Raw genomic sequence first — 24,939 nt, 5'->3', positions numbered from 1 at the left:
TTTGAAAAATATGATTCCCAATGCACACAAACTTCCCAGAATACTGAGTGCTCTGTTGGTTACAGTTTACTTCCTTTTTAATTATATTTTTATTAAATATTTATTTATTTGTGGAAAATACTTTGTCATCTGAAGTATAAGTATGTTTATTTTACAAATTTATTTTTAATCCATTTTCAAATGATTTCAAATTTCTTAAATATTAATTAAAATAAATACAATTTTATCGGCCATCGGCCACCCTGCTTTCTAAGATATCGGCGTCGGCTGTCAAAAAAACAATATCGGTCGACCACTATTTCAGAACTCAAAACTTTCTCATTAGTCTAAAAACAGCTTATACTGAAGCCAGTCTGCCAAAGTGACAGGTTGAGGAATGTGCAACTTTGTGACGTAATAGTGTGGCTAAACACCACCTCCGCAGAAGAAGATCAACACCCGCTTCTACATCACTGCCTGTTTTTAACCTAAATCACAGCAGTGCCTATCTATAAAGGATGTAGGCTGTCAAACATACACAACTGTTAGTCAACCATAGCAGTGGGCGTTTACTTCAGAGTTGATGTAAAAATAACAATACAATAATAAAGATGACATTATATGTGAACCTCAGAGAACAGCACAAACAAATAAAAAAGGCAGTTTATGACCCTTTTAAAATGTTCAGATGTCTTTACTAAAAGCAAAACGGGTTCGGAAAGGCTCAAATCAGGATTGAGGATGAGGAGATACCACAAACTATTGAGGAATAAGAGTGGATAAACAGCTGCTTATTTACCTGTAGCGTTGCAATTAGCGGAACTATTTGAACATGCACCTCCCAAATGTTCATTATAATCTCATTACATACTGTCACACTAGTTCCACCAGCTTCACAATCATTAGGGAACCTTCATCAGACACTATCATTAGTTGGAGTGCTCTCAATTATCTTGTTACCGAGGCAACAAAGTTTACAAAACTAAAACAGATTTAAATGGATTTTAAAGCTATTATTAGAGGTTTATGATTATATAACCTATGAGAGATTGATTCAACGTTTTCTGTGATTTAGGGGCTTGAAATTAGCCTGATGGACTTGCCGGATAGCTCACCCAAATATGAAAATTCTGTCATCATTCATGTCCTTTCAAACTTTCTTTCTTCTATGGTACACAAATTAAGCTATTTTGAAGAATGGTGGTAACAAAAGAGTTTTGGTGATTATTATTTGGTGAATCATTGTATAGACTAAAAAAACATTAAGAAGTTTCTCAAAATGTCTTTATGTTTCACAGAATAAAGAAAGTCATACAGGTTTGAAACAACATGAGGATGAGTAAATGATAGAGTTTTCATTTTTGGGTGAACTATCCCAATAATTATGAAAATGATGGAGTTTGCATGGAGATTAAATGAACACACTATTCCTATGCTCACTATGCTCCAGGTCCAGCTTTGACTGTCATGTTGGGTGACTGAACAGGTGTGTGTTTTATACCTCAAGCAGAGAATGACTTATACAGGTCAAATAAAGAGAGGGAAAATAAGGGTGTTGTGTGCATGTGTTTGTCCAGTCAGAGGCCAGGAATAGCACCGCTGTAGGGTCAATATGACTCTGTCAGGTACACACACAGACACAAAAAAACAGTAAATGTCTACAAGTACATGGATAAAAACTACCGTATTGTGAGGCAGTTGGCGATATCCATACCTAGCACAAAATATTTAAAGGCCGGGACACACCAAGCTGACGGTCGACCGTTGCCCAACGTCGGGCCGACGGTGAGCGACGGTCGGGCTAGTTTGTTTGGTGTGTTCCACTCGTTGGCTCTCGTCGGGCTCACGTCGGCGGCAGTTTGCCCGATTCACGAGTGAGAGCTCTGATTGGATGTTCAGTTTAGCGAAAGAGTTCTCACGCATGCGCAGAACGCACGTGTTAGTTTGCCGTCGGCTGTAGACTGTGTGGTGTGTTCGAGCGCAGCTTTTTGGTCCGACGCTGTCGACGCGAGGCGAAAACACCGTCGGTTTTCGTCGCCACTAGTTCTTTGACGTCGGCTTGGTGTGTCCCGGCCTTTAGTCACAAAATAATAATCACAATATTGTAACTGGATCAGGCAAAATGTGCAATGCAAAGATCGCTATTACAATTGCTTATACTTGTAGTGGTAAAATGAAAAATGTAAAAGCCAAATTACTTTAATTATCGAATTACAAAATCACTCAACATAAAAAGCATGCCAGAAGCACAGTCAACTTATGCTCTGAAACCATTTTTTAAATGAAAAATAGGATGAATGGGTCAAATGTAAGATAATTTTTTAAGCATTAGAGTAAAAGTTTAAGACTGATTTGTAAATCTGTTTGATTCAATTAAATAAATCAGCTCAGAGTTACTTGTTTGCATTGTTTGTCAATCTAACCGATTTGTTCAAATGAATCAGCACATTAGAGTGGATTTTACCCTTGACATAGGCCACGTTCACACAGCAGCAGAATACGGTTGTCAGTCCTGTATTTGAATCCTTAATACGGTTACATTCACACAGTACTGTTATTTTCAGGCATGACAACCGCATTCTGTAACCGAACTCACACCCGTACATTTTCAGGACTCACAACTGCATTCTCGGAAAACACGTGCTGTGTGAACAGAACAGGACTGGACAACTAGTTGTCTGTCACATCACACAGTGCAAGAGGGAACCGCTCTGCTGCACAAACGCATGTTTACCGTGTGTTGCATGTTTTCATGTCTGGTTCCAGTAACTTACAGTGACGGAGAAATGAGCCGTTTGTCATCTGAAAGTTTTAGATCTCCACCGGAGCCGCTCCCGTCAGTTTTGTGTTCTGCGCGCGACTCAAATACTCCGCTCTCCACCCAAATATAAAAGCTACTGTCGTTTAATTAAGATTTGATGGATGAACTCGCGGCTCGACTGGACTCTTGTCGTGTCAGAAAGTTATAAGACTTTCAGTTTTATGTACGTCGCCATCTTTGATATTACTTTTGTCACTGTCGCTATGGTAACTGGTAAGGAATACGGGCTTGACTCCCGTTGCATGTTCATACAGACAGTATCCGAGAAGCTACTGTAAGTTGCTGTGTGAACGTGACATTTTGAGACTCTGACAGTATGAACATAGCCATAGTCACATCTGGATTCTATTACATGTGAAACATGCATTTTCTATAAAGCCACTTTGAAACTATATGTATATTATGATTATCAGAAATTAGAGTCACGTTTGCACTCATTGGAGGAAGAAATAAAAACAATAAGATTAATTGCCTTACATTTATGTATGTATTTAGCATTTTTTAGCAAAGTATGTCTTTAGCATTTTATTTATGTTCATTTAAATATAATTAAATAGTTTTAAGTTATCCTGTGGCCCCCTTGAATACTTTCCGTACCCACTGTGTATATATATATACAGTATATAAACCATTTTATTGTGCTACATACCGTTACCATGGTATAAAATTACTCCTAACAAGCCCACACACATATAAGTATGTACATGCACAAAAGACAGACCTCAGCAGGTCTCAGTTGAAAAGCATGAATTCCAAACTACATCACTCAAACAAATAAATAAACACACATACTGTACATACACAAAATCCCAGGACTCTGTCTGCCCTCTGTTGTCCTTTAACTAAGTGGGCCATTTCAAACGGACACATGTCCTCCATCTTCCACAAACTGTTTTTTCTCTCTCATCAAGGGCAGCCGGCAACGTGTCATATTTTACATTGATCTTACTTTGATGGCCTGTCTCTTTTCTCCTTCAGACAACACACGCACACACTCGGTGAGAGATATCCATCCAGCCTTCCCTGCTCTCCACACAGTGGGCTGCTCTCCATCTCTCCTCGTCTAATCTAACACAGATCAGTGGTTTAAACGTATTAGTGTACGAGGTGAGGTAAATCTCCTCCATTCACTAACTCTGAAAAATGACACTGCTGTAAAAGCGGCAGCCACAATCCGAGCATTAAACACATGTGTGCATTTACACCAAGACGCAGTCAATAAAGCACTCTTAATCACGGAGGTATTCAACAGGGAGGAGAAATGGAATAGGGAGAGCATGTATCCTTGAGAGATGTGGAGGGCCGCACATCTATCAAATCTCCGCTGTGAGCGCTGAACTGCTTGTATAGACGAGGAGGTGGGGCGGCAGTCAAGTCCAGGAAATAAGAAAATTATTAAGAGTGATTTAATGTCACAGAATGTGGAGAAAACGCACATCTGTCCGACAGAGAATGATGTTATTACACCACCTTCCTTGTGCCTCTTTGGTGCCTTTCTCTCGCTCTCGCTGCAGTTTCATCTCTAAGAATGATGAAGCTTGTATATAAACTCAGTGATTGGAAACCGGGAGAAAAGCCACAGTGAAGAACTAACACGAGGAGCCCACATCAAATCAATACAATTTGCGTCAGGTTGAACACTGCACTCGTAATGAAATATGGCTACACTAACCATTACAACAAAATTAGATGGGGACACTGGGATATCCTCTGGTACATCTGGATGCATGCAGACTGTTTATGAATTAACTACTGCATCGATTTCAGTTTGAAATAGTGTGTGGCCACATGTACACCTTAAAGTCGTAGTTTAACAAGTAATGAAAGTTCTCACATCCTCTACTCACGCCTCAAACCTTTCCAAACCAATATGATTTTTTTTTCTTCCATGGAAAAGGAGTTATTTAGCAGGTTGCCCAGGCTAAACTGGAAAGACTCACTCATTAGCTTGCCTTGCACCGTCTAAAATTTGCACAGAATTCACACTCCCTGTCATGACGATATATGTAAGAACCAGGGGTTAAATTGGTCTGAAACAAAATGGAATGGCATTCAAATAAAAAATATAGTGGCAATCTGTTGGTCAGTCAAGTCCTTCCATGCATGCATACATTTATACAAAATTTTAAGTATTAGCTTCGCTCTAGTCAGTCAGTCAAACAGAAACGGAACAAAAGAATGGTACATATCAGGAAAATGTCACTTTTGCACTTAAATTTTGTCGTTTAAATATTTGGAATGTATGGCACGTTCAAATGGACTACTTCTGTGGCTTCTGTTTTGATTGTAGCTTGGCAGCCATATTTATTATTCACTTTCATTGTATGGAAAACAACATCTGGATATTCTGCTAAATGTATGTTGTTCCACAGAGACTAAGGGTGTACTCACACTAGGCACGGTTGCCTTGAACCGAGCCCGAGTGCGATTATCATGTTTGCGGTCGTAATGATGACAGTAGTGCACACAAAATAGTATCTGTTCCGTGCTCCGGCGCGGTTAGCGCTCACACTGCATGCGTACCGCGCCCGAGCCCAACCGAACCGTGCCCTGGCCCACCTCTTCCAACCGGGCAAGGGCTGACTAAACGAACCGCGCCCGAGCGCGGCACGGAGCACTCACACTAATCAAACGAACCGGGCTTTGGGGGTCAAACGCGCTTGGGCACGGTTCAAAACGCCTAATGTGAGTACACCCTAAATCATGCATGCTTGAAAGAGTGAGCAGATGAGCAAAACACCTTCCTTTTTGGGTGCACAAACTATTCCTTCAAGAGTCATACTCTTGATTTTCAAACGCAGATACAAACAAGCACACAAACAGACAGACACACACTTGTACACATATCTCACCTTGGCATTTCCCTCCATTTGTGGGGTCTCCATAGTAACCAGGTAGACAGATCTGGCACTGCGGCCCAGTTGTGAGATTCTTGCACTGCTCACATACACTGCCATTAACACACGTACTGTGCCCGTTACATTGGCATGCTGAAACATACAGTGAGAGGAGTGTGTGTTCATTTGATTGGACTGTTTTCATACACAACATCATTTACAGGTTTGAGCATGTGTGTTTTTATGTTTACCTGGGCAGGTTATGTAGGCCCAGTCATAGCCTTTTTCCCTTGAACAGATACTAGTGTCCAATACCCTCTCTTGGCTCTGTCTGCTCAGGCTCCTCATTGGTCCACGGTATGATCCCTCAATACACTGACCCTGACCTGTGTCAGTAGGGTCTCCACACCAACCACAGTCAGGATGTTCCAGGCACTGACCACATGTACGATGACCTGAACAGTTCTGAGCTAGAGAGAGAAGATTTAGATCAATTTTAGATCAATTAGTACAGGATAACTGAAATAAATAATAAAGTGGAAATACCAAAATTACAAATACTAAAAGTGAAAATAAATCAAAATAAATATGTTTTCTGAAGGATCATGTGACACTGAAGACTGGAGTGCTGAGAATTCAGATTTGGCATCACAGGAATAAATCACTTTTTAAATTATATTTAAATAGAAAACAGTAACTTTAAATGTTAATAATATTCCACAATATTACTGTTTTTACTGTATGTCTGATCAAATAAACGCTTCCTTGGTGAGAAAAAGAAACTTACAAAAACAACAAAAAAGATTATTCCAAACTTTTGGCCACCAGTGCAAATATTTTACAAAAAGTACATCAAAATAATATTTTACAAAAGTACATCAAAATTACTTAATCTATATGAAAATATTAAAACAAAAGCTAGTATTAAAGCTATACTGTTTAACTTTTTGATTAAAAAATGATGAGAGTATTGAAAAATATTGAGTGCAAAAATAAAAAATCCATCTTCCAAACCATACCTTTATTTTACCCAAATACACCTATACACTTATAAACCTAAAATAATGATTTATACTTCAGAGCAGTTGAGACAGATTTCACTGGGAATAGCAGACATTCTTCACAACCAAAACAACGTTCTTCCTTAAGAAGCATGCAGATGTATTTTTTAACATCTAGTGGGCAAAAAGTTACATAGTGTAGCTTTAATTAATACTGTAATAGTTTATAACTAATACTAAAATAACACTGGTAACCTTTTAACTAAACATTCCATGACTTTTCCAGGTTTTTCATGACCGTACGAACCCTGAATAAAATATCAAGTAAAATCACTTTGCGTAAGCGCTCAGGCCATCAGAGAACATCTGCTGCAGGCTAGCAGCAAAACATTTTGGTTATGCATGTAAGATCAGATACATACTTGTCAAGCTCAAACAACGATAAAACAGTTTCAGCTTTGCTTAAAAACTCCGCCTCTGAGTAGAGGCAGCCCACACACATGGGCCTATTTACAAAGGGTCTGCCTTCAGCGCAATCAACCAGCTATAATGCTTACCACTGAAGTGTGGATGAAATATGGCATTTAAAGTGATGTTTTTACAGTCAAGCAAACAATTATTTGTTTGTCCCAACAGAAAAGACCACCACAGGAGCTGTCTTATTGATCTCCAGCAGATAAATATAAAAAGTCCAGCAGTGACAATCACTGGAGCTGACAGAGAAAAAGAGAGAGAGAGAGACATGAAACAAGAACAATAAAGACCTAGAGACCCAAAACATCAGCTTATTTTATCTAAATAACCCAAGACGAAAAAAATAAGAGAATGCAAATGCATTTTCACAGTCTGTCAGTGAAACTCGCAAGACTGCCAGATATTCACAAAGAGGAAAAAACAAAACAAAAAACAATATGTTAGCACCTCCTAGAAGTTGCAGCAACTCTTAGTTTATATTCAGAATTACTCTATATCAGTTCTGTTGCAAGCATTGAAATGTACTCTGACTTTGTGTTAGTATCTGACCTTTTAATTTCAAAATAAATCCTGTTTTGTGCCATTACATTATGAATGTGTATTCATACAATGTGTCTGACATTCAAGAGTGCTGGACATTTGAGACACATGGGACAGTGTCATATGATTAACATTACCTGTGCCAGTAGAGGTTTTCTATAATAAAGTTTCCTGAGCCCCTCAGTAATGACCTCCTTTCATTTTTAGACATTTGCGTGTGTGGGAGCAGAAAATGTATGCAGGCAATAGGGACAGTAGCAGCATCCATCATCCATGGGTCCTTAGACAGTGTGAGGGTCAAAAGGTGTCTCAGGGTTAATGGCGAGGGCAGATTCTAAGAGATGTGGAGTGTATCATTAAAAACAGGGCAAAAAGGCACTCTGAGGGAATGACACCACAGTCAGTGTGATACTCAGAAGTGAAAGTAAGACAGAAAAAAAGGAGCTCTTTGAAGTGCCACAGTGTTTGACCTATCTTATAATATTCAAAAATGTGCTGTTTGGAGACATTAGGAGCTTCTATTTAGAAATGTTAAAGGTAAAGTTTTATCATCTACAAGGAGTCTTCCAAGCCATTATCACAACTGCAGGTTATTAAATTGAAAATATTGTTCATGTGTGCAAATAAATTAAAAATAAAACATAAAAAACAAAGTTTCATATTTAAGATTAAAATGTATTAATATTAAAGTTAATATTTACAAAATTGATAAATATCAAAATAATAACCAGGATGAACACCAAAACACTGACAGGATGAACTGAAGCTGTTCTGATTACTGAAGGATGTATAGACCAATTATAGGTTTGTAAACATTCAGGATGCGCGCGCATCATGGTTGCAGAAAACCCGGGAGAGAGAGCCTTTATGGCTAGACTTTCACGGATAGGGTACAAAATAGTTAGGTTTAAAAAGAAAACAGGGATGACGGTTTTTGTGGGCGGAGCCTATCTGGAGGCAGAAAATGACGGTTTTCAAGTCAGTCTATGGAGCCATGGAATAAAAGAATAAAAAAGAAGGTAAATTTGATTTTATATTTCAAAATTCTGACTTTATTCTCGCAATTCCGAGATTATATCTCACAATTCTATTAAGGAAACACAACTCGTCATTCTCTCTTTTCCCCTCGGCTCTTCTGGCTTTTTTCCCTCAGATTTGACAAACTCACTATTTTTGAGTTAAGTCGAGTTATAAAGTCCGAATTAGGAGATATAAACTTGCATTTGCGAGAAAAAAAAGTCAGAATTGTGAGATAAAATAAATGTTATGTAAAAATGTTAATAGTAAGGTTTAAATAATATTTCATGCTGTAACTGTAGGGCTAATACAATACGTCCCCTATGAACAGCATATGTGAATATTATGTAGACCTATTGTTTAAATCGAATTTATGCTTTAAAAGTAGAGTAATCATAACAGTTGTCATCCATAGTATGTCCATTTAAACGTCTGCGTTTAGCTTCAAATGGCGTCTTTGACGACAGTATTCTATAAAAATTATTTGCATTCCGATCTTGACATCAAAAGGCACAAAAATATATTTTTTCTTTTATTCCATGGATTTTACCCATTTATCTCCACTTGTTCCCAGTGTTTTTCTGCAACCACTATGCGCGCGCAGCTGCAAGTGAGTAACTGTGACGTCTACTCTAAATTGGTCTATACAAACATCTTATATCAATAGCCGGGTTTCCATCAAAGTTGCGAATTTAACTTGTGCGCAAAATTTGAATATCGATTAAAACATTTGCGAACAAGCACCGTTTCCATCCAACGAGTCAAAGAGAACAACATCATCACTTCCTGATAAACTGGCACTATACATCACTAAGAAAAGTAGGAGAAGCTACTGAATATAATAATTTTCCTATATAATAAATTATTTGCACCTCAGAACGAGCAGAATGAATGCGGTTATCGCTTTCGGAGGTGGATGCTGCTGTTTGGGAACGCAGTCGTTTAACAGTTCTGGGAGGCAATTATACAGAAATACTTTGATGACAGACTTTGCTCGGGCATTTCCGAATGACCATATAACAACATTTCAGATGGTGTGGAACAAGGTCGGTCCACTGGTTAGCAGGATTTGCCGTCCCATAGCGCAAAGTCACATGGCTTTTTTGATGCGCTTTGAGGAATGTATTCGCATAAAGCATTTCCATCTCCCATTATTCGCATTAACCCTTTTTCGCACAAGTCAAAAACCACCTCACTTGCCTAAACTTAATAAACACACTGATGGGTCTTTACACAGATTCAGTATGAAGTTTCACAAAAGGTCATTACAAATTGCAAATTAAGTCTAGAAAAAAGTCCTTATTATAACAAAGAAAGTCGCTAGTGGCACTGGTTCAGAAATTAGACTTAAAAAAAAAAACTCTGAGACATTTTGTGAAATCTCCAGAAGCTATGACAACTGATTTACCTCTGTTTTTAATAACTATATGTGGGGACATTATTTGCACCATAAATTATCAATAAGACATCAATGTAACTCTATTGTTTCATTCCTTCAAATGAAACGTTTAACAGAAGTATTAAAATATGTATAAAATTAACTCTAATTTAAAATCTGTTTTAGGCATGTCTGACCTAAAGCCAATATGAAAACTCGGTCTCATGGAGAGGTCTACCAGGGACAAGGATGCCTGTCAAATAGATTGCAGTCAGGATTAACAAGCATAAAGTGAAAGATTAAAAGATAAAAGATTTTAATAGAGTTACTGCTGGTCTATGTGACTTTCTGAGAGAGGAAGTCACATGCATGCATGACCACGTAGATATCGAGGGAGGCACATCCCCCTCAATATTTAAAAGAATGGGTTTTGCAAAGACTGATCGCAAGTCTTTGGATATGTGATCTCGAAATGGCCATGTAAAATAAAACAGGTCACTGAAATAACTGGAGTCATCATCCCATGTGTCAATGAGATTTATTTTTTCTTTTGAAAGAAATTAATACTTTTATTCAGCAAGGACACATTAAATTGATCAAAAGTGACGGTAAAAACAATTAGAATGTTACAAAAATTAATCAAAGAATCATGAAAAGTAATATGTGATATAAAATGGGTTTTTGTTAAATGTGAGCCAAAATCATCACAATTAAAATAACCAAAGACTTAAACTACTTCAGTCTGTGTGCATTGAATTTATTTAATACACGAGTTTCACAATTTGAGTTGAATTACTGAAATAAATGAACTTTTCCACGACATTCTAATTTATTGAGATGCACCTGTAGGTAACCGGACAAGTTGTTTGCTAAGTTGCATGCCAAGTTGCATAAATTTTACCCATAGGTGGCACTACAACGGAAAAATTATGTAACTTCACAGTGAAAGAAGATATTTTGAGAAATGTCTCATTTTGTTGTCCATACAGTGGAAGTCAATGGTCACTAAAACTGTTTTGTTATCAAAATTCTTAAAAATATCTTCTTTGCGTTCAACAGAAAAAAAATTAATTTGCAATGACAAGAGGGTGAGTAAATTATGACCAAATTGTCATTTTTGGGTGAACTACCCCTTTAAGTCTTTTTTTTTTTTTTTTGCAGTGTTGAATTTGTTTTAGAAAACCACACCACTGACCGGCACATAAAAACAAAACAAATAGTGTTTAGTCACTTTACATGAAAATCAGTCTCTTGCTGTCTAAGCAGGCAGTTCTTGGTCAGAAAACCTGCGATGCAGACCAGACTTTACGCCACAAGTCAAAAGTCTGAATAAGATGACTGGTCTGAGACTAAGATCAGAAAGACTTTTTTCTCTTTGTTCAGGGTCTCTGTCTCATGTGCAAGACTAGACAGACGTTGATCATTTATAGATTATCCAGTGGAGGCCAGTCAGAGTTTGACAGGAGTTTATAGTGAGTTTGATACCTGCCTGTGCAGCAGGCTGAGCTTTCACAGCATCTGCTCTCTCAGAACTCAATCTCGCCTTAGGCTCACAACAGAAGGGAAAAATTAGAAGGCGGAAAGTAAGCAAGTTAGAAGCTGTGTGTGTGTTCACCAGAATAGTGTGTACTCATAGCTCCAGCTTCTAGTCTGCCATGTATCTTAATGCGTGTGTGTCCTCGATGGTACAAGAGTGCACTCACCACCACAGTCTCCAGTTTGCCACTCAAGGCACTGGCCGTATGGGAAGGAGATGACATATGCATTGGAATCCACACAGCGCTTGGTGCTGCCACACCACATGCACTCCATGGCCTGGCTGGTGCAGTTGGCGCAGCTGGTTCGCAGGGCGCAGGGAATTTTACATGGAAGCACGCCAAGGTTTGGGCTCACTGAGGGAGGAAAATGCAGTAGTCAGTATTGCAATGACCTTTAAGCAAATTACATCATTTAAAATTCTGGGCAAAAATGTTCAAACTATAGATAACTGAATAACTATTAAATTCCATTTCCTGATAAATATACAATAGGGTCCAAAAGTCTGAGACCACTTGTGAAAATCTGAACTGTTTTCATTTTACAAATTTAATGCAAGATTTTATTACAAATGATATTATCAGCATTGCAATGACTGAAATTTTGAATTGATAAATTAACATGAGTTTCAGAAATGATGGCCTGCTTTTCATGCAATGAGCTGCATGAATCAGTTATATTTAAATATTATTTATATACTACTATGTTATTTATTAATATTTTGGATTAGCTTTCATTTTCATATTATCAGTTTTCATCTTAATTTTAGTAATTCTGTTTCAGTATGTGCTTCTGTCATTTGTCAGTTAGTTGCCAAGCAACCATTTCTAAGTTGTTTATTTTTTAAGTTTAAGATTATCATCTAATATTTATATTTTATTTTAGCTTTTTTTAAACATGCAAATTACTTTAAATCATTTTAATTTTCTTTTGAATTAACAATAACAACATGAAATCCAAAGGTTTGTGTAAAACCCGGTGATGAAGAATGGAAGCAACATTTATAAAAGTCAGACGATCAATGTCAAAAAATTTACTTTCATTAGTAACTGAGAAAAAGATAAAAAAAAAAAAATGTTTATTTATTTTACACAATAAAATTTCATTCAAATTTTTATTTGTCCAAAGTTAATCCAAAAATTTTATTTCAATGTTAAAATTACATTTTAAATCCCACATTTCAATTAAACTTTGCACTGCACTGTAATTATGTATTATAACAAACTCTGTAGCTATAATAATAGTTCTGCAGTTTCATCAACACTTAAAGATGATAGTACTAATAATGTTTATTACAATCACGATGATGACAATATCTATTCTTATTGGCCCAATGAGCACAATGAGTAGAAAAAAATGTAAATAAGACATGAAAAAGAGCAGAATAAACACAGAGAAGAGGAGAGGACCAGTTGAAATTAATTCTTTATGCTCTTTGCATGCAAATATATTTATATATTAATATAAGGATGTGTAGAACAGTGTGAATGTTCTACACACAAAATGTGAATGCCAGACTTCCCATTTCTTCAGAACTCTGTGGAGTTTTCTGAGGGAACCAATTGAGTTTGGGTTTGATGTATAAGAACAGCATCCACCACAGAGCAGGCGTTGAATCACGTCCAGGTTCATGTTACAAAGGAAAGGTGCAAAAAAAAAAAAAAACACACAACGAAAACTTTTCTCACCAACTGGCTCTCACAGATCAGCCCCTCGGGGTTGGCAGTGCAGGGTTTGGCTTTGAGTCCGGCTACCTCAGCTCTTTTCAGGTATGCACAAAACCCTGAGTCACTTGGCTCCCCTGGTAACCACTGGAGCGTGCTGGCAGTAAAGGGAGACATGTCCTCCCACCCCCAGTATGAAACATTTATCTTCCTTAGACCCACCCAGGGAGTTAGTTTCTGCAAGAAAGAAAACAGCTTTGTTCATGTCTTCTTTACATACACATACACAATACATATACAACATATAATAAAATTCAACATAAAATGCATAAAAATGAAATTCATACATGCAATGACTTAAATAGACCTCTTCTATGAATAGCATTTTTTATTATTATTATTTCTGGGTTGATTTTAAAATTTCATTTTGTAAAAAGCCTCAAATGAATGAACAGAATTTTAAAAAATTGCATAAAAAAATTTGACAAACATTTTTATTTCTTGAAACCACAAAACAAAACAGCTACTATTATTTGAAAAACTAAATGTGTTTTTTAGAAAATGTGCTGCGACCAAATGCAGGAACATGTTATTACTAATAAATACATACATGCATTCATCTGTTTCCACTTGCTGGATACTAAAATGTGAATGTGCCACATATCTAACATAAAGCATGTTTAAATGCATTAAAATCGCTTTGAACAGGTTTAATAAGCTGCTATCGGCCTGTGTTCATAAATACTCTGATTATGAACATTAGTGTGAAGAACAGAAAGACATCTGAAGTTAAAACGATAAACAGACTGACATATTTGCAGATGTGATAAATTCAGTGAAATAAAACAGAAGAGTTCTTCTTCATAAACTGCTATTTGAACTCAATTTGAACCTGATTTTGCCACATTACAAGACTATCCTGCTGGGCATTCATTCAGTGCACCTTGACATTTTGATGGCTAATAAGCCTGTCTACTGTGCATAAGATGTGTTATGGTCTTATAAATACACATTTCTTTCTGTCTCTCTTTTCTCTCTTCTTTAAGGAAAGGCAAAAGGCCAACGCACAGTTTAATTATCAATTCAAGGCAAAACAAACTGAATTTGACATACCCCAACCTCTCAGATTTTCCATTCAAATGAACAGCTTCTCTGTATGAAAAGGTCTTGTGTACTTTGATTAAAAGGGTTAAAAGGTTTAAGATCTCCTGTGAGTTCCTGTGTGCAGCCACAGGGAGTGAGTGACTGTCTGTGTGAGTGAGTGACAGCAAAGACAAAAAATAGTGGCAACTGAGAAACCGGTGCATGTGAATCTTTTTCACATCAAAGGTGGGTCCTTTAGAAAACTGTGTTAATCTTCAAAGGACAAAAGCTGCTTAAACAGCGAGGCTCACACCGCAATCAGCAAGGGAGCGGATTACGGAGAGAGTCACTCTTTTCCTTTTAATTAACACATGACAAATATTTACAGCACGGGACCGGGGAGACTCCACAGATTTTGTGCAGAATGGCTTTTTACTGAAGGCATGAGTAAGGTTTTTTGAAAGTTTAAGCTTTACTGACATTTAGAAACCAACCTACACCCGAAACATCTGGCACTGCATCTGGACTTGACACACAGAAACTTACCAAATAAATTGTAAATGCTAATGTTTGTTTACTTGGACAGAAATAATATCTGTTGGGATATTTGAGGGTGTTTAAATAATCACTTTAAAATGGGCTTCAGAGCAGTGCAAGGCAAATATACCTAAAAATGAGAACTAATTTAGGTAAACAAGTCAGGCGCCCAGACAGAAGAGCTTGTGTCAATCAAAAAAAAAGTTTGCTGTCAGCATTATTCCTTTACTTTTACACACTGCAGTTGGTGTTAAAGGGCCTTTACAAAAATACTGGTATTGCAATACCAAGCCAATGTTAAAAAAAAAAAAAAGTAGCAATATACGTCTTTCTACATTCTGTAATGCCTGTCTTGGCAAAGTATTAAGTGAATGTAAACCGGCATTATTACTCTAGCTCATCCTTGTATGATAAATTGCTTGTGATGTTCCCCATGTTTAAGTTGTTTTGTAAAATAGCATACTTTATGACTGAATGCAAAAGACTAAAAAAGGCCATGTTTTCATTCATGAAAAAATAACGACTAAAGTCAAAGAAAAGGAGAAAATCAGTCACTGCTTTCAAAACCGGTATCTAGTACCATGAAATTTCACTGGTAATGCACTGACTGCTGAATTTTTGACATGGTGACATAACTAATCAGTATACAACATACTGAAAAAACGGTAACTGCTGACTGTGTTCTAGATCAATACCCAACCATTACCAAGATAAATCAATGTAAACTAGCACACAAACAACAGTGACTGAGCTTGACTCACCTTCTCCTGCAGCTGATACTTCTGCAGCTCATCCAGTATGAAGTCCACCTGCCTGGCGGAGGTCAGAGAGGCAATGTTGCTGTCCAGGTTTTTACAGTAGTGCTGGGCATTATCATAACTCTCCTTACTTGCGTTCAGCCTCAGACATGCATCTCCAACCTGACTCCAACCCTCTCCGCACAAGTGTGCTGTAAAGAAGCAGAGAAATTCAGGATAAAACCAGGCTTCACTGTCCAAACTGCGCCTCACTCACACAAGACCTCTGAACAATGCAAACAAACCATTCTGATTAGGATATTGATAAAAGGAGCTTTCTATACAGCCAAAAATAAGTAAATAAATGCAGTTACTTTCTATTCACTACAGAAAAAAACATGTATCATGGTTTTTCACAAAATATTCAGCTGTTTTCAACATTGATAATAATAAGAAATGTTTCTTGAGCACCAAATCATCATATTAGAATAATTTGTGAAGGGTCGTGTGACACTGAAGACTGGAGTAATGGCTGCTGACAATTCAGACTTGCCATCACAGGAATAAATTACATTTTACAATTGTTATATACAGTTATTTTAAATTGTAATAATATTTCACAAAATTACTGTATTTGTGGTCAAATAAATGCAGCCTTGTTTCAAATACAATAAAAAATCTTATCAACCCCAAACTTTTGAACAGTAAGTGTAAATCAAACTATATCTTACAATTAAGGACCATGCTACAATCTGGGGTTTGAACTCATTACTGTGAGCAGCTCTGAATAATTAACTGAGACAATGGTTAACCACAAACACCCACCCCTCAAATTTCTGAAAAGAAAAAAACACAAGGAAAAGCACTTGGTCATAGTCAATTATGAAACCACACAGCACTAAAAATAGCATAAAAATAAGCACCCCTTTTATTTCAACTGTGTATTTTATAAAAAATATAGTTTATAAAATACAGTTGATTATATTCTAAGATAAAGGCTGTTATGTGATAAAGAAAGAAATAACAGAGTGAAGAAAAAGAACAATAAACCCTGGGTTTCTTGACAGGCTGCTCAGCCATGAATGGATAAATAGCTCAGCAAACTTGAATAATTACTGCACTTGGAACTGGCCTTCTGGTCCAGGTCAGAACTCATACGTGATGTACTATACAGCTGCAAAGGTTTTTCCATGCTTGGATATACACGTCTTTACTGCAGAGTTGATGTCCTTTGCAGATAAAGTTGTTAGTTTGTGTGTGTATGTATGCTTCCAATTGAGCTATCAGTCAGAAATATGACAGCTTAAAAATGAGTCTTTCTGGCTTATGTCCTTGAGAAGATCATGGTATCAGAGACAGAGAGACTGCTCAAACCTTCAACGTACATGAATTATGGCCATTTACTCACAAATTAAACACTCACTTTTGTAAATTGTGTGTGTGCTTGTGCACGCATCTTTACAGGAGACTGGAAAATACAGAGAATAGGTACAAAGTGTAAGAAGAAAACATTTCTTCCCAAGGGAGAAACAAGAATGTTAATAATACATCGAACAACTGCATCACTTCCTGCTCTCAAACTAGATCAGATCAAATAAAACCGGTAGAGATGCCGTCAGAGTATGGAAACGTGTTTCCTTTGTTTCTGCGTCTGAGATGCACAAACTTTTCTTAACTTTTCTGCCCTTTACAAAATCGTGTCCCCCAAAAATCATCATGTCAGCAAACCCAGTGTCAACAAATCTGAATGCACAAAATGATCACAGGTAGACAGCACTTGTAACTGGCTGGTGTTCTGATTAGCTAAAATGTGTGGACCAATTCCCTGTGCTGTTTTCAGAGATTAGGGCCATCAAAGAGACAGGTCAGGTGTGACACTTTTTTGACACTTCCACTACTGTTCAAAAGTTTTGGGTCAGTGAGATTTTTTTAAATGTTTTTTTGTTAAGACGTCTCTTATGCTCACCAAGCTTGCATCAAAAATACAGTTAAACTGTAATATTTTAAAATATTATTACAATTTAAAAGACCTGTTCTTTATTTTAATATATACATTTTCAGCAGTCATTACTCCAGTCTTCAGAGTCACATGATTCCTCAGAATTCATTCTAATATGCTGATTTAGTGCTCAAGAAACATTCTCATCATTTTAACAATTGAAAACTGCTTAATATTTTTGTGGAAACAGTGATACTTTTTAAAATAGAATACTTTGATAAATAGAAACTGCAAAAGAACATTTATGTGAAATAGAAGTGTTTTGTAATATTATAATGTCTTCATTATCATTTTTTATGTGTTCTTGCTGAATAAAAGTATTAAGTTACTTTATTATTATTATTTTAATCTTAATAACCTTTCTAAATGATAACCTTGTAAACTATTGTTACACAGAAGCAATGTCTACTTTAACCACTATTTATATGGACATGAAATTGCTCTGTCAGTACATCTATCCATTCATCCATACTTCAACTCACCAGGCAAAGCGTGACATTCCTGCTGTTGTGGTTCCCACTGACAGTTGATGTTAAGCAAGCAACTCCTGCAGTTCACCAGTTTGCTGCAAACCTGCTCACTTCGAACACTGCATTTGGTAAAGTTCTTCACAGACTGAAAAACAAGAGGACTGAAATAAGATAACTTCTGGTTCTATATATTAATGTGCCAAGAACATTTACTGTACAACATTGTGTTGTCTTTAAAGAAGAAATCCATGGAAACCCTCTAAAACATTTATATGAGGAAGAAACAAGAGAAATCAAGCGGTTACAGATGAAAATTCTCTAAGCCAATCAATCAATCAATCATTTTATAAGCTCTGTTGCTGCATACCTGGCCGTTTTTGCGCACACCAGGTCTCCAAATAGAGAGCTGCTGCTCAGAAAGCATTGCAGGGGGAGGGTTGAGGTACAGGGGACCTCGAGGGTGGCGGGCAAGATCAACTGTAAGCTAAACGCAGACAAAACATGACAGAGCATATTTTAATTGCTATAAATGCTTTTAAATCTTTTTAACTGCAGTGTCTCAATTTGGACATACCACAGTGCAGTTGCTTGAAGAAGAGATGCATTTCTTGTCTTCGCACCATTGGCAGTCATTGGTGTTGGCCGTACAGGAAACACAGTCTGAAAACTGCTTACACTGCTTATCAGCTGAATCTATGGTTAAAAAAACAAGAATCATCAGAGACAAGGAAAATATCTACTTATTAGCATAAAACAAAAATTGGAGGTCGGAGGTAGCGAGGGTCTTGACTCAGAGCTCTCAAGGTGAAACACTTCACAACTGTGGTGAAAAATGAGTGTGCGATGACACATAGGTAAGGACTAAAGTTGAACAGCGGAGGTGGACATGGACAGGGCAGGGCACAGCAAAATTAAAACCGCAGAATCGAGGGGAAGAGCCAAGGACAGAGAAGAAACTTTTGTACTGACTGTGAATTTGTTTATTTCAGACCATGAATAACCATCATAACACATAAGTACGGTTGTTCCTGTTCTTTACTTTTTGGGAGGATGTTTTCTGTTTGTCGGTTTGTTTTCATCATTATTTCTGGGAAAGAGAGGTCACACAGGAACTGGCTTTTGTCTGGAACAGTTTCAAAGAATAAACAACGAGAAAATCCAGGACAAAAATTAACACGAAGGATGGGAGAAAAGGAATACGAGTAACAAAGATTCTTCACACTCGTCTTACTATTTACTATGACTTAACTGATAATGATTCAACATTAATGATTCCCTTTGAGCTAAATTGACCTGTTTCCCTTACACTGTTTCTACAAAAAATATTAAGCAGCACACAAACTGTTTTCAGCTCTAATAATAATAAATGTTTCTTGAACATCAATTCAGCATATTAGAATGATTTCTGAAGGATCATGTGACACTGAAGACTGGAGTAGTTGATACAGAAAATTCAGCTTTGACATCACAGGAATAAATTATATTTTAAAATGTATTTAAATAGAAAACAGTTATTTTCAATTGTAAAAAAAATATATATATAAAAGAATTCACAATATTATTGTTTTGCAATATTTTGCCTTAACCTCAGACTTCTGAATGGTAGTGTGCGAGTGTATACACAATACATAATAATATCAGGAACATAGTGCATAGTAAAGTACAGCATGAAGTCCAGATACTATAATGTACAGTATACAGGGAGCAACCACCCAAACAGTGCCTACATACAATGATAAACTGCACGATTACAGGTCTCTGAGATACACACAATACACAATCCATCATGAACTTGTCTGTCAATCCATTACTTAATTAAAGTCCAATCCACCTCTGATAGCACTCCAAACTCCACGTGGTAATTGCAGTAATCCTCTCAGGTCCAGTTTTGCCCACAAACAAAAACATCTGTATCCACAATCGCTGGAGTTTGGTTTCATTGCCATCATAATTACATCACTATGAGATTATTATGTGCCAACTGACCTTTTGTTCAGTCAATAATCAACAGGCATTTTCACAGTCAGGCAGGGTTTACCCAGTGGAAAACAGGCTGTATGCCATCAAGGTAAAGCAGAACATGCGAGTGGCTCTGCATATAAGCCTCCCAATGTATCAAGTGTAAATAGGATTATATGTGGCTAAACAATAATCTCCTGACAGAGGATTTACTCCAGGTGTGCGTTTGACTGAAGGTCTAACACAATTGAATGAGATGTACAGTGAATTCCACCCCACTGGGATGGTGATGTGCGATAGTAAACCAGGTGTATAGATATTCCCACAAGTTGAAAGGATGTGTAAACATTTATAAAGATCACCGATTTTTCATTTTTTAAAAAATCACACTACTGTTCAAAAGTTTGGCGTCAGATTTTTAATTTTTTTTTAAAAAGAAGTCTCTTATGCTCACCAAGGCTGCGTTCATTTGATCAAAAATACATTTAAACATTTAAAACAGTAATGTTTTGAAATATTCTTAGAATTTAAAACAACTCTTTTCTAATTTAATATATATTTTAAAATTTATTCATTGAATTTTCAGCAGCCATTACTCCAGTCTTCAGTGTCACATGATCCTAATATGCTGATTAGTTGCTCAAAAAACTTTTCTTATTATCAGTGTTATAAACAGTTGTGCTGCTAAATATTTCTGTCGAAAGGATACACAAGATTTTTCATGATTTTTTGATGAATAGAAAGTTAAAAAATAAATAAAACACAAACATTTTGTATTGTTAAAATTATATAATTATTATATAATTTATAATAATATTATATAATTGTATTTCTTTCAAACAAACAAACAAAAAGCTTTTAAACAGTAGAGTATATTCTGACACCTCATTTATCTTATTATACGGCCAATTGGAATACTTGATACAGATTGGTCAATCATACCATTCTGTGGTTAAATATTTTTGTATAATGACTTTTGTATATAATGTATAAAGACTAAACTGCTTAACTTTAGTCCTGCCATTCTAGGCAACTGGTTTCTTACAATGCTGTGCTACTCAGATCAATATTACATATCCATTTATACATATATTTATGTTAAATAGCCTTGTAGTAGGTGGAATAATTTAGTCAACCACAAAATAAACCCCTTCAGGGTGAAGCAAGACCCACTTTCACTGACTCCTTCGAATTAGAAATAAATTTAGTGTGAATGTATGATGAAACATGCCTCTAAAACAGGTCACAATACCTCCATAATTGACCATAAAAGTAATTCTGTGTGTGTAGCCGGGGTTTGAACATAAGCTTTTAAAATGATAGGTTCTTACAGGTGCGTGTAGGACAGAAAGAGGCAGGCACACTGTCATTAGCATGGCTGGAGTTCCAGGGTACACAGCGTTCCTCAATCCAGACACAGCGAACACCAGGACCAGAGCTCTGACAAAGATCCACCTCGAGGAAGGCCTCACAGTTGGCAGGCTTATACACAAGCACATCGTTCAGGATCACACCAGAGAAACCACCAAAAACGTACATTGAGCTGAGGGGAAGAGAAAACACAGACCTTTTCTGTTTGTATTTTAAACTGTTTGTCTTGCCAAAACATCTTTCCAAAGGAAATGAGAGGATAAGGCCACAAATTCAAGTGAACTTTTTTTTTCCGACACAAGATGAGTTGTTTAACTAAATGAATTTCAATGGAAAAAAGTAACCTGGGTACAGGAAGAGTACATATACTGATGGTATCAACACATGGAAAGAGACCACATTAAGAACTTACCCATTGCTGACAACTGCTGTGTGTCCAAAACGGTTGACATCACGATGAAGATTGGGATTCGGAAGAACTGTCCACTCATCACATGCTGCAAAGCACACACGCAAATAAAGTAAAAGAAAAGCTAAATTGAAAATAGCATGCTATTGGATTAACAGAGAGCATTGTAATACCATTATAAAACGTTACCTCGACATCAACTTGATTTACAATTTAAAACAACTGTTTTATATTTTAAAATATGATTTATTCCTGTGGTGGCAACGCTGAATTTTCAGCAGCCATTGGTGGAAAACGTGATATAATTTTTTCAGGATTCTTTGATGAATAAAAAGTTCAAATTATATATTTTTAAATTATTTTTTTGTAACATTATAAATGTTTTTACTGTCACTTTTGATCAATGTAATGCATCCTTGCTGAATAAAAGTATTAATTATAAAAAAGCAAATCTTTGGATTACCTTTGCCATCTGTAATTCCATTATAAAACGTTACCTCGACATCAACTTGATTTACAATTTAAAACAACTGTTTTATATTTTAAAATATGATTTATTCCTGTGGTGGCAACGCTGAATTTTCAGCAGCCATTGGTAATTTTAAATAATTTTTTCAGGATTCTTTGATGAATAAAAAGTTCAAATTATATATTTTTAAATAATTTTTTTGTAACATTATAAATGTTTTTACTGTCACTTTTGATCAATGTAATGCATCCTTGCTGAATAAAAGTATTAATTATAAAAAAGCAAATCTTTGGATTACCTTTGCCATCATCTAACACCACTTTAATCTCTAAAAAAAAACTAAGAATTTAATAACAACATTAAAATGACAATTTTATACTGTACATTATAATGTTCTGATGTCTAAACACACTTGTAGGATTTAAATTAACTGATTGATTTTTTTTTTAGACAATGCAGCTTATCTATATCAGCCAGAATAATAATATCAGTGCAGACATATTGTAATCATCAGGAGTGAAAGCCATAGCAGCAGTGTACACCATACTCTATGTAAACCAAACCTTTTTACTGACACAGACTTCTGTCTGTTTTGAGTTGTACGTGTTTGTCCAGGTTACATGAGCTCTTTAGCATATGTTTCTCCCAGGCTGCCAGATCGGACACACTCTCAGCTCGTTACACGCTCTTTAATTCAGTAATTAGCTGCTCTCATGGTCAGTTAATCAGCAAGGAGAGAAAACCAAAGACTCTCTTTACATTCTACAAGCTTTTTCCTAGTAAATGCATTAATGTGCATATACACAATACATATGCAGACAGATGTGTCAAGAAAACATACAGTATATATACACACTGTTAACAACCCCTTGTGCAAAGATGTTTTGTAATATGTGATTCTTATATAAGAAAACAACAATATACAGATCACGGGAAAAAGTGAGAAACAGAGAGAGAAACAACTGTCACATCTCACAGCCTCCCTACAGCACCACTAATGACAGCACCAGAGATTAACGCCACACATTACATGCGCTCAAGCACAGCACTACATCACAGAGATAACCCAACACAACAACATATTGCAGTTCTGTCTAGTGATAGTGAACAAAGATGTCTTTATGGCTGCAAACAAGAAAAATAAACCACTGAATATTGAAGACCTTGTCTTAGATATTCAGAGCTGTCTTAGATATTCAGAGCTGCTGATGTCAAAAGAACATTTTACATTTCACCCCATTTTTACTCTGTCACTACAATAAAAAAGAAATACATACACACTAAAACTACCATCCAAAAATTAACTGTAGGTAAAATATTTAAATGTTTTTGAAAGAAGTCTCTTATGCTTAGCCAATTGCTTTTATATTGCATATAAAAACAACAATGTAAAATACTATTACAGTTTGAAATCACATTCTTTTAATGGAATTTATTCCTGTGATGGCAAAGCTGAATTTTTAGCAGCCAGAAATGTGTGTAATATGTTGATTTGGTGCTCAAGAAACATTTCTTATTATTATTAATGCTGAAAACAGTTGTGCTGCTTAATATTTATTTGGAAACCATGATTCATTTTTTTTTCAGGGTTCTTTGATTAGAAATATTTTGTAACATTATAAATGTCCTCTTGCTGAATAGAAGTAAAAATTTCTTTAAAATCTTACTGATCACGTCAGTCTTCAGGTGCCCAGAGTCCAAACTGAACTGACAAGCATCAGATAAAGAGATTCAAAAGCCATCACACACTTTCTTAGTCAACACAGACTGCCACGGCATTACTATGTAAATTTGACATTTACCCCTCAGAAATCTCAGACAAACAGGGAGCTGAGAAAGTGTGGCCAGGTTGCAAACAGCTCTATTGAGTGCAGTACTGATCAAGCTGCTGTTTAACTAAAATCACACAAGCACACGCACAAAATTTTATCTCAGAAAACAGACCAAATGGCCACGCAAAGTGGATTCAGCAAATTTCGGACCTCCTGCGACACCCTTCATCGTGGTGGTTTTACAGCAGAAGTTAATGGACGCTGGACATGACATGAATTGACATGATCTGATAAAGAAAACATTGTCCTGGAATGTCAGGAAGACTTCATTCATTGTTTGCCATATGTGGATTAATCAGTTGTAATGTGATGGAACACTCTGGCATTTAACCGTATCATACACCTTGACATCATGCAGCCTATAAATTGCAGTGGAAGCTGCATGTGAACAACTTACAAAGGTGTGAATCAGTGTTAAGAGTGTAAATTTAATTGAAATACTACCCTATTCTTATTAAGCAACAACTGACGTAACTTAGAAATATCTTCAAACGTTCTTCGTTGTCCTTATTATCTGTTAAAGCTTTTTATAAGTGACTTCTGCATCACATTTCCAAACTGTCCCAGGGAATGCATAAACTACAATGTAAGTCACTTTTACACTGGCTGCATCTGAAAGCTAGATGCATACGGAGGTAGGCAACAAAGTAGTCTGAATCCAATGATCGTGTCACATCCTGTCTCCTGAGATGACTACATCTGATTGATTTTTGAAGGCAGAAGAGATGTACTGTATCCTTCACTGCCTATGATATTGCACTATTCTGCACATTCAAATCCATGACAGTTGAGCTAAAAAATAAAGATGGCATTTGAAAGTTGCGTT

The 24,939-nt window shown here is 36.4% G+C and overlaps 1 protein-coding gene across 1 annotated transcript in view; it reads right to left on the bottom strand.

The window, feature by feature from the left end:
* The window catches only part of LOC107733678 (attractin-like protein 1), a 236,417-nt gene that overhangs the window by 147,060 nt on the left and 64,418 nt on the right, over nt 1-24,939 (bottom strand). Inside the window, exons 11-20 of the mRNA XM_016545408.1 lie at nt 21,816-21,900; nt 21,364-21,575; nt 18,648-18,766; nt 18,441-18,557; nt 18,086-18,218; nt 15,629-15,816; nt 13,279-13,484; nt 11,751-11,947; nt 5,889-6,107; nt 5,653-5,790 (exon numbers count right to left, since the gene is read on the bottom strand). Coding sequence (XP_016400894.1) covers nt 5,653-5,790; nt 5,889-6,107; nt 11,751-11,947; nt 13,279-13,484; nt 15,629-15,816; nt 18,086-18,218; nt 18,441-18,557; nt 18,648-18,766; nt 21,364-21,575; nt 21,816-21,900 — 1,614 coding nt within the window. The remainder of the gene's footprint in view (nt 1-5,652; nt 5,791-5,888; nt 6,108-11,750; nt 11,948-13,278; nt 13,485-15,628; nt 15,817-18,085; nt 18,219-18,440; nt 18,558-18,647; nt 18,767-21,363; nt 21,576-21,815; nt 21,901-24,939) is intronic.

Source organism: Sinocyclocheilus rhinocerous, unplaced genomic scaffold (genome assembly GCF_001515625.1).
Source record: "Sinocyclocheilus rhinocerous isolate Xijiao unplaced genomic scaffold, SAMN03320098_v1.1 scaffold789, whole genome shotgun sequence".
NCBI classification, from domain to species: Eukaryota; Metazoa; Chordata; class Actinopteri; order Cypriniformes; family Cyprinidae; genus Sinocyclocheilus; species Sinocyclocheilus rhinocerous.
The sequence above is the reverse complement of the archived record's forward strand: the minus strand, read 5'-3'. Positions and strand labels throughout refer to the sequence as shown.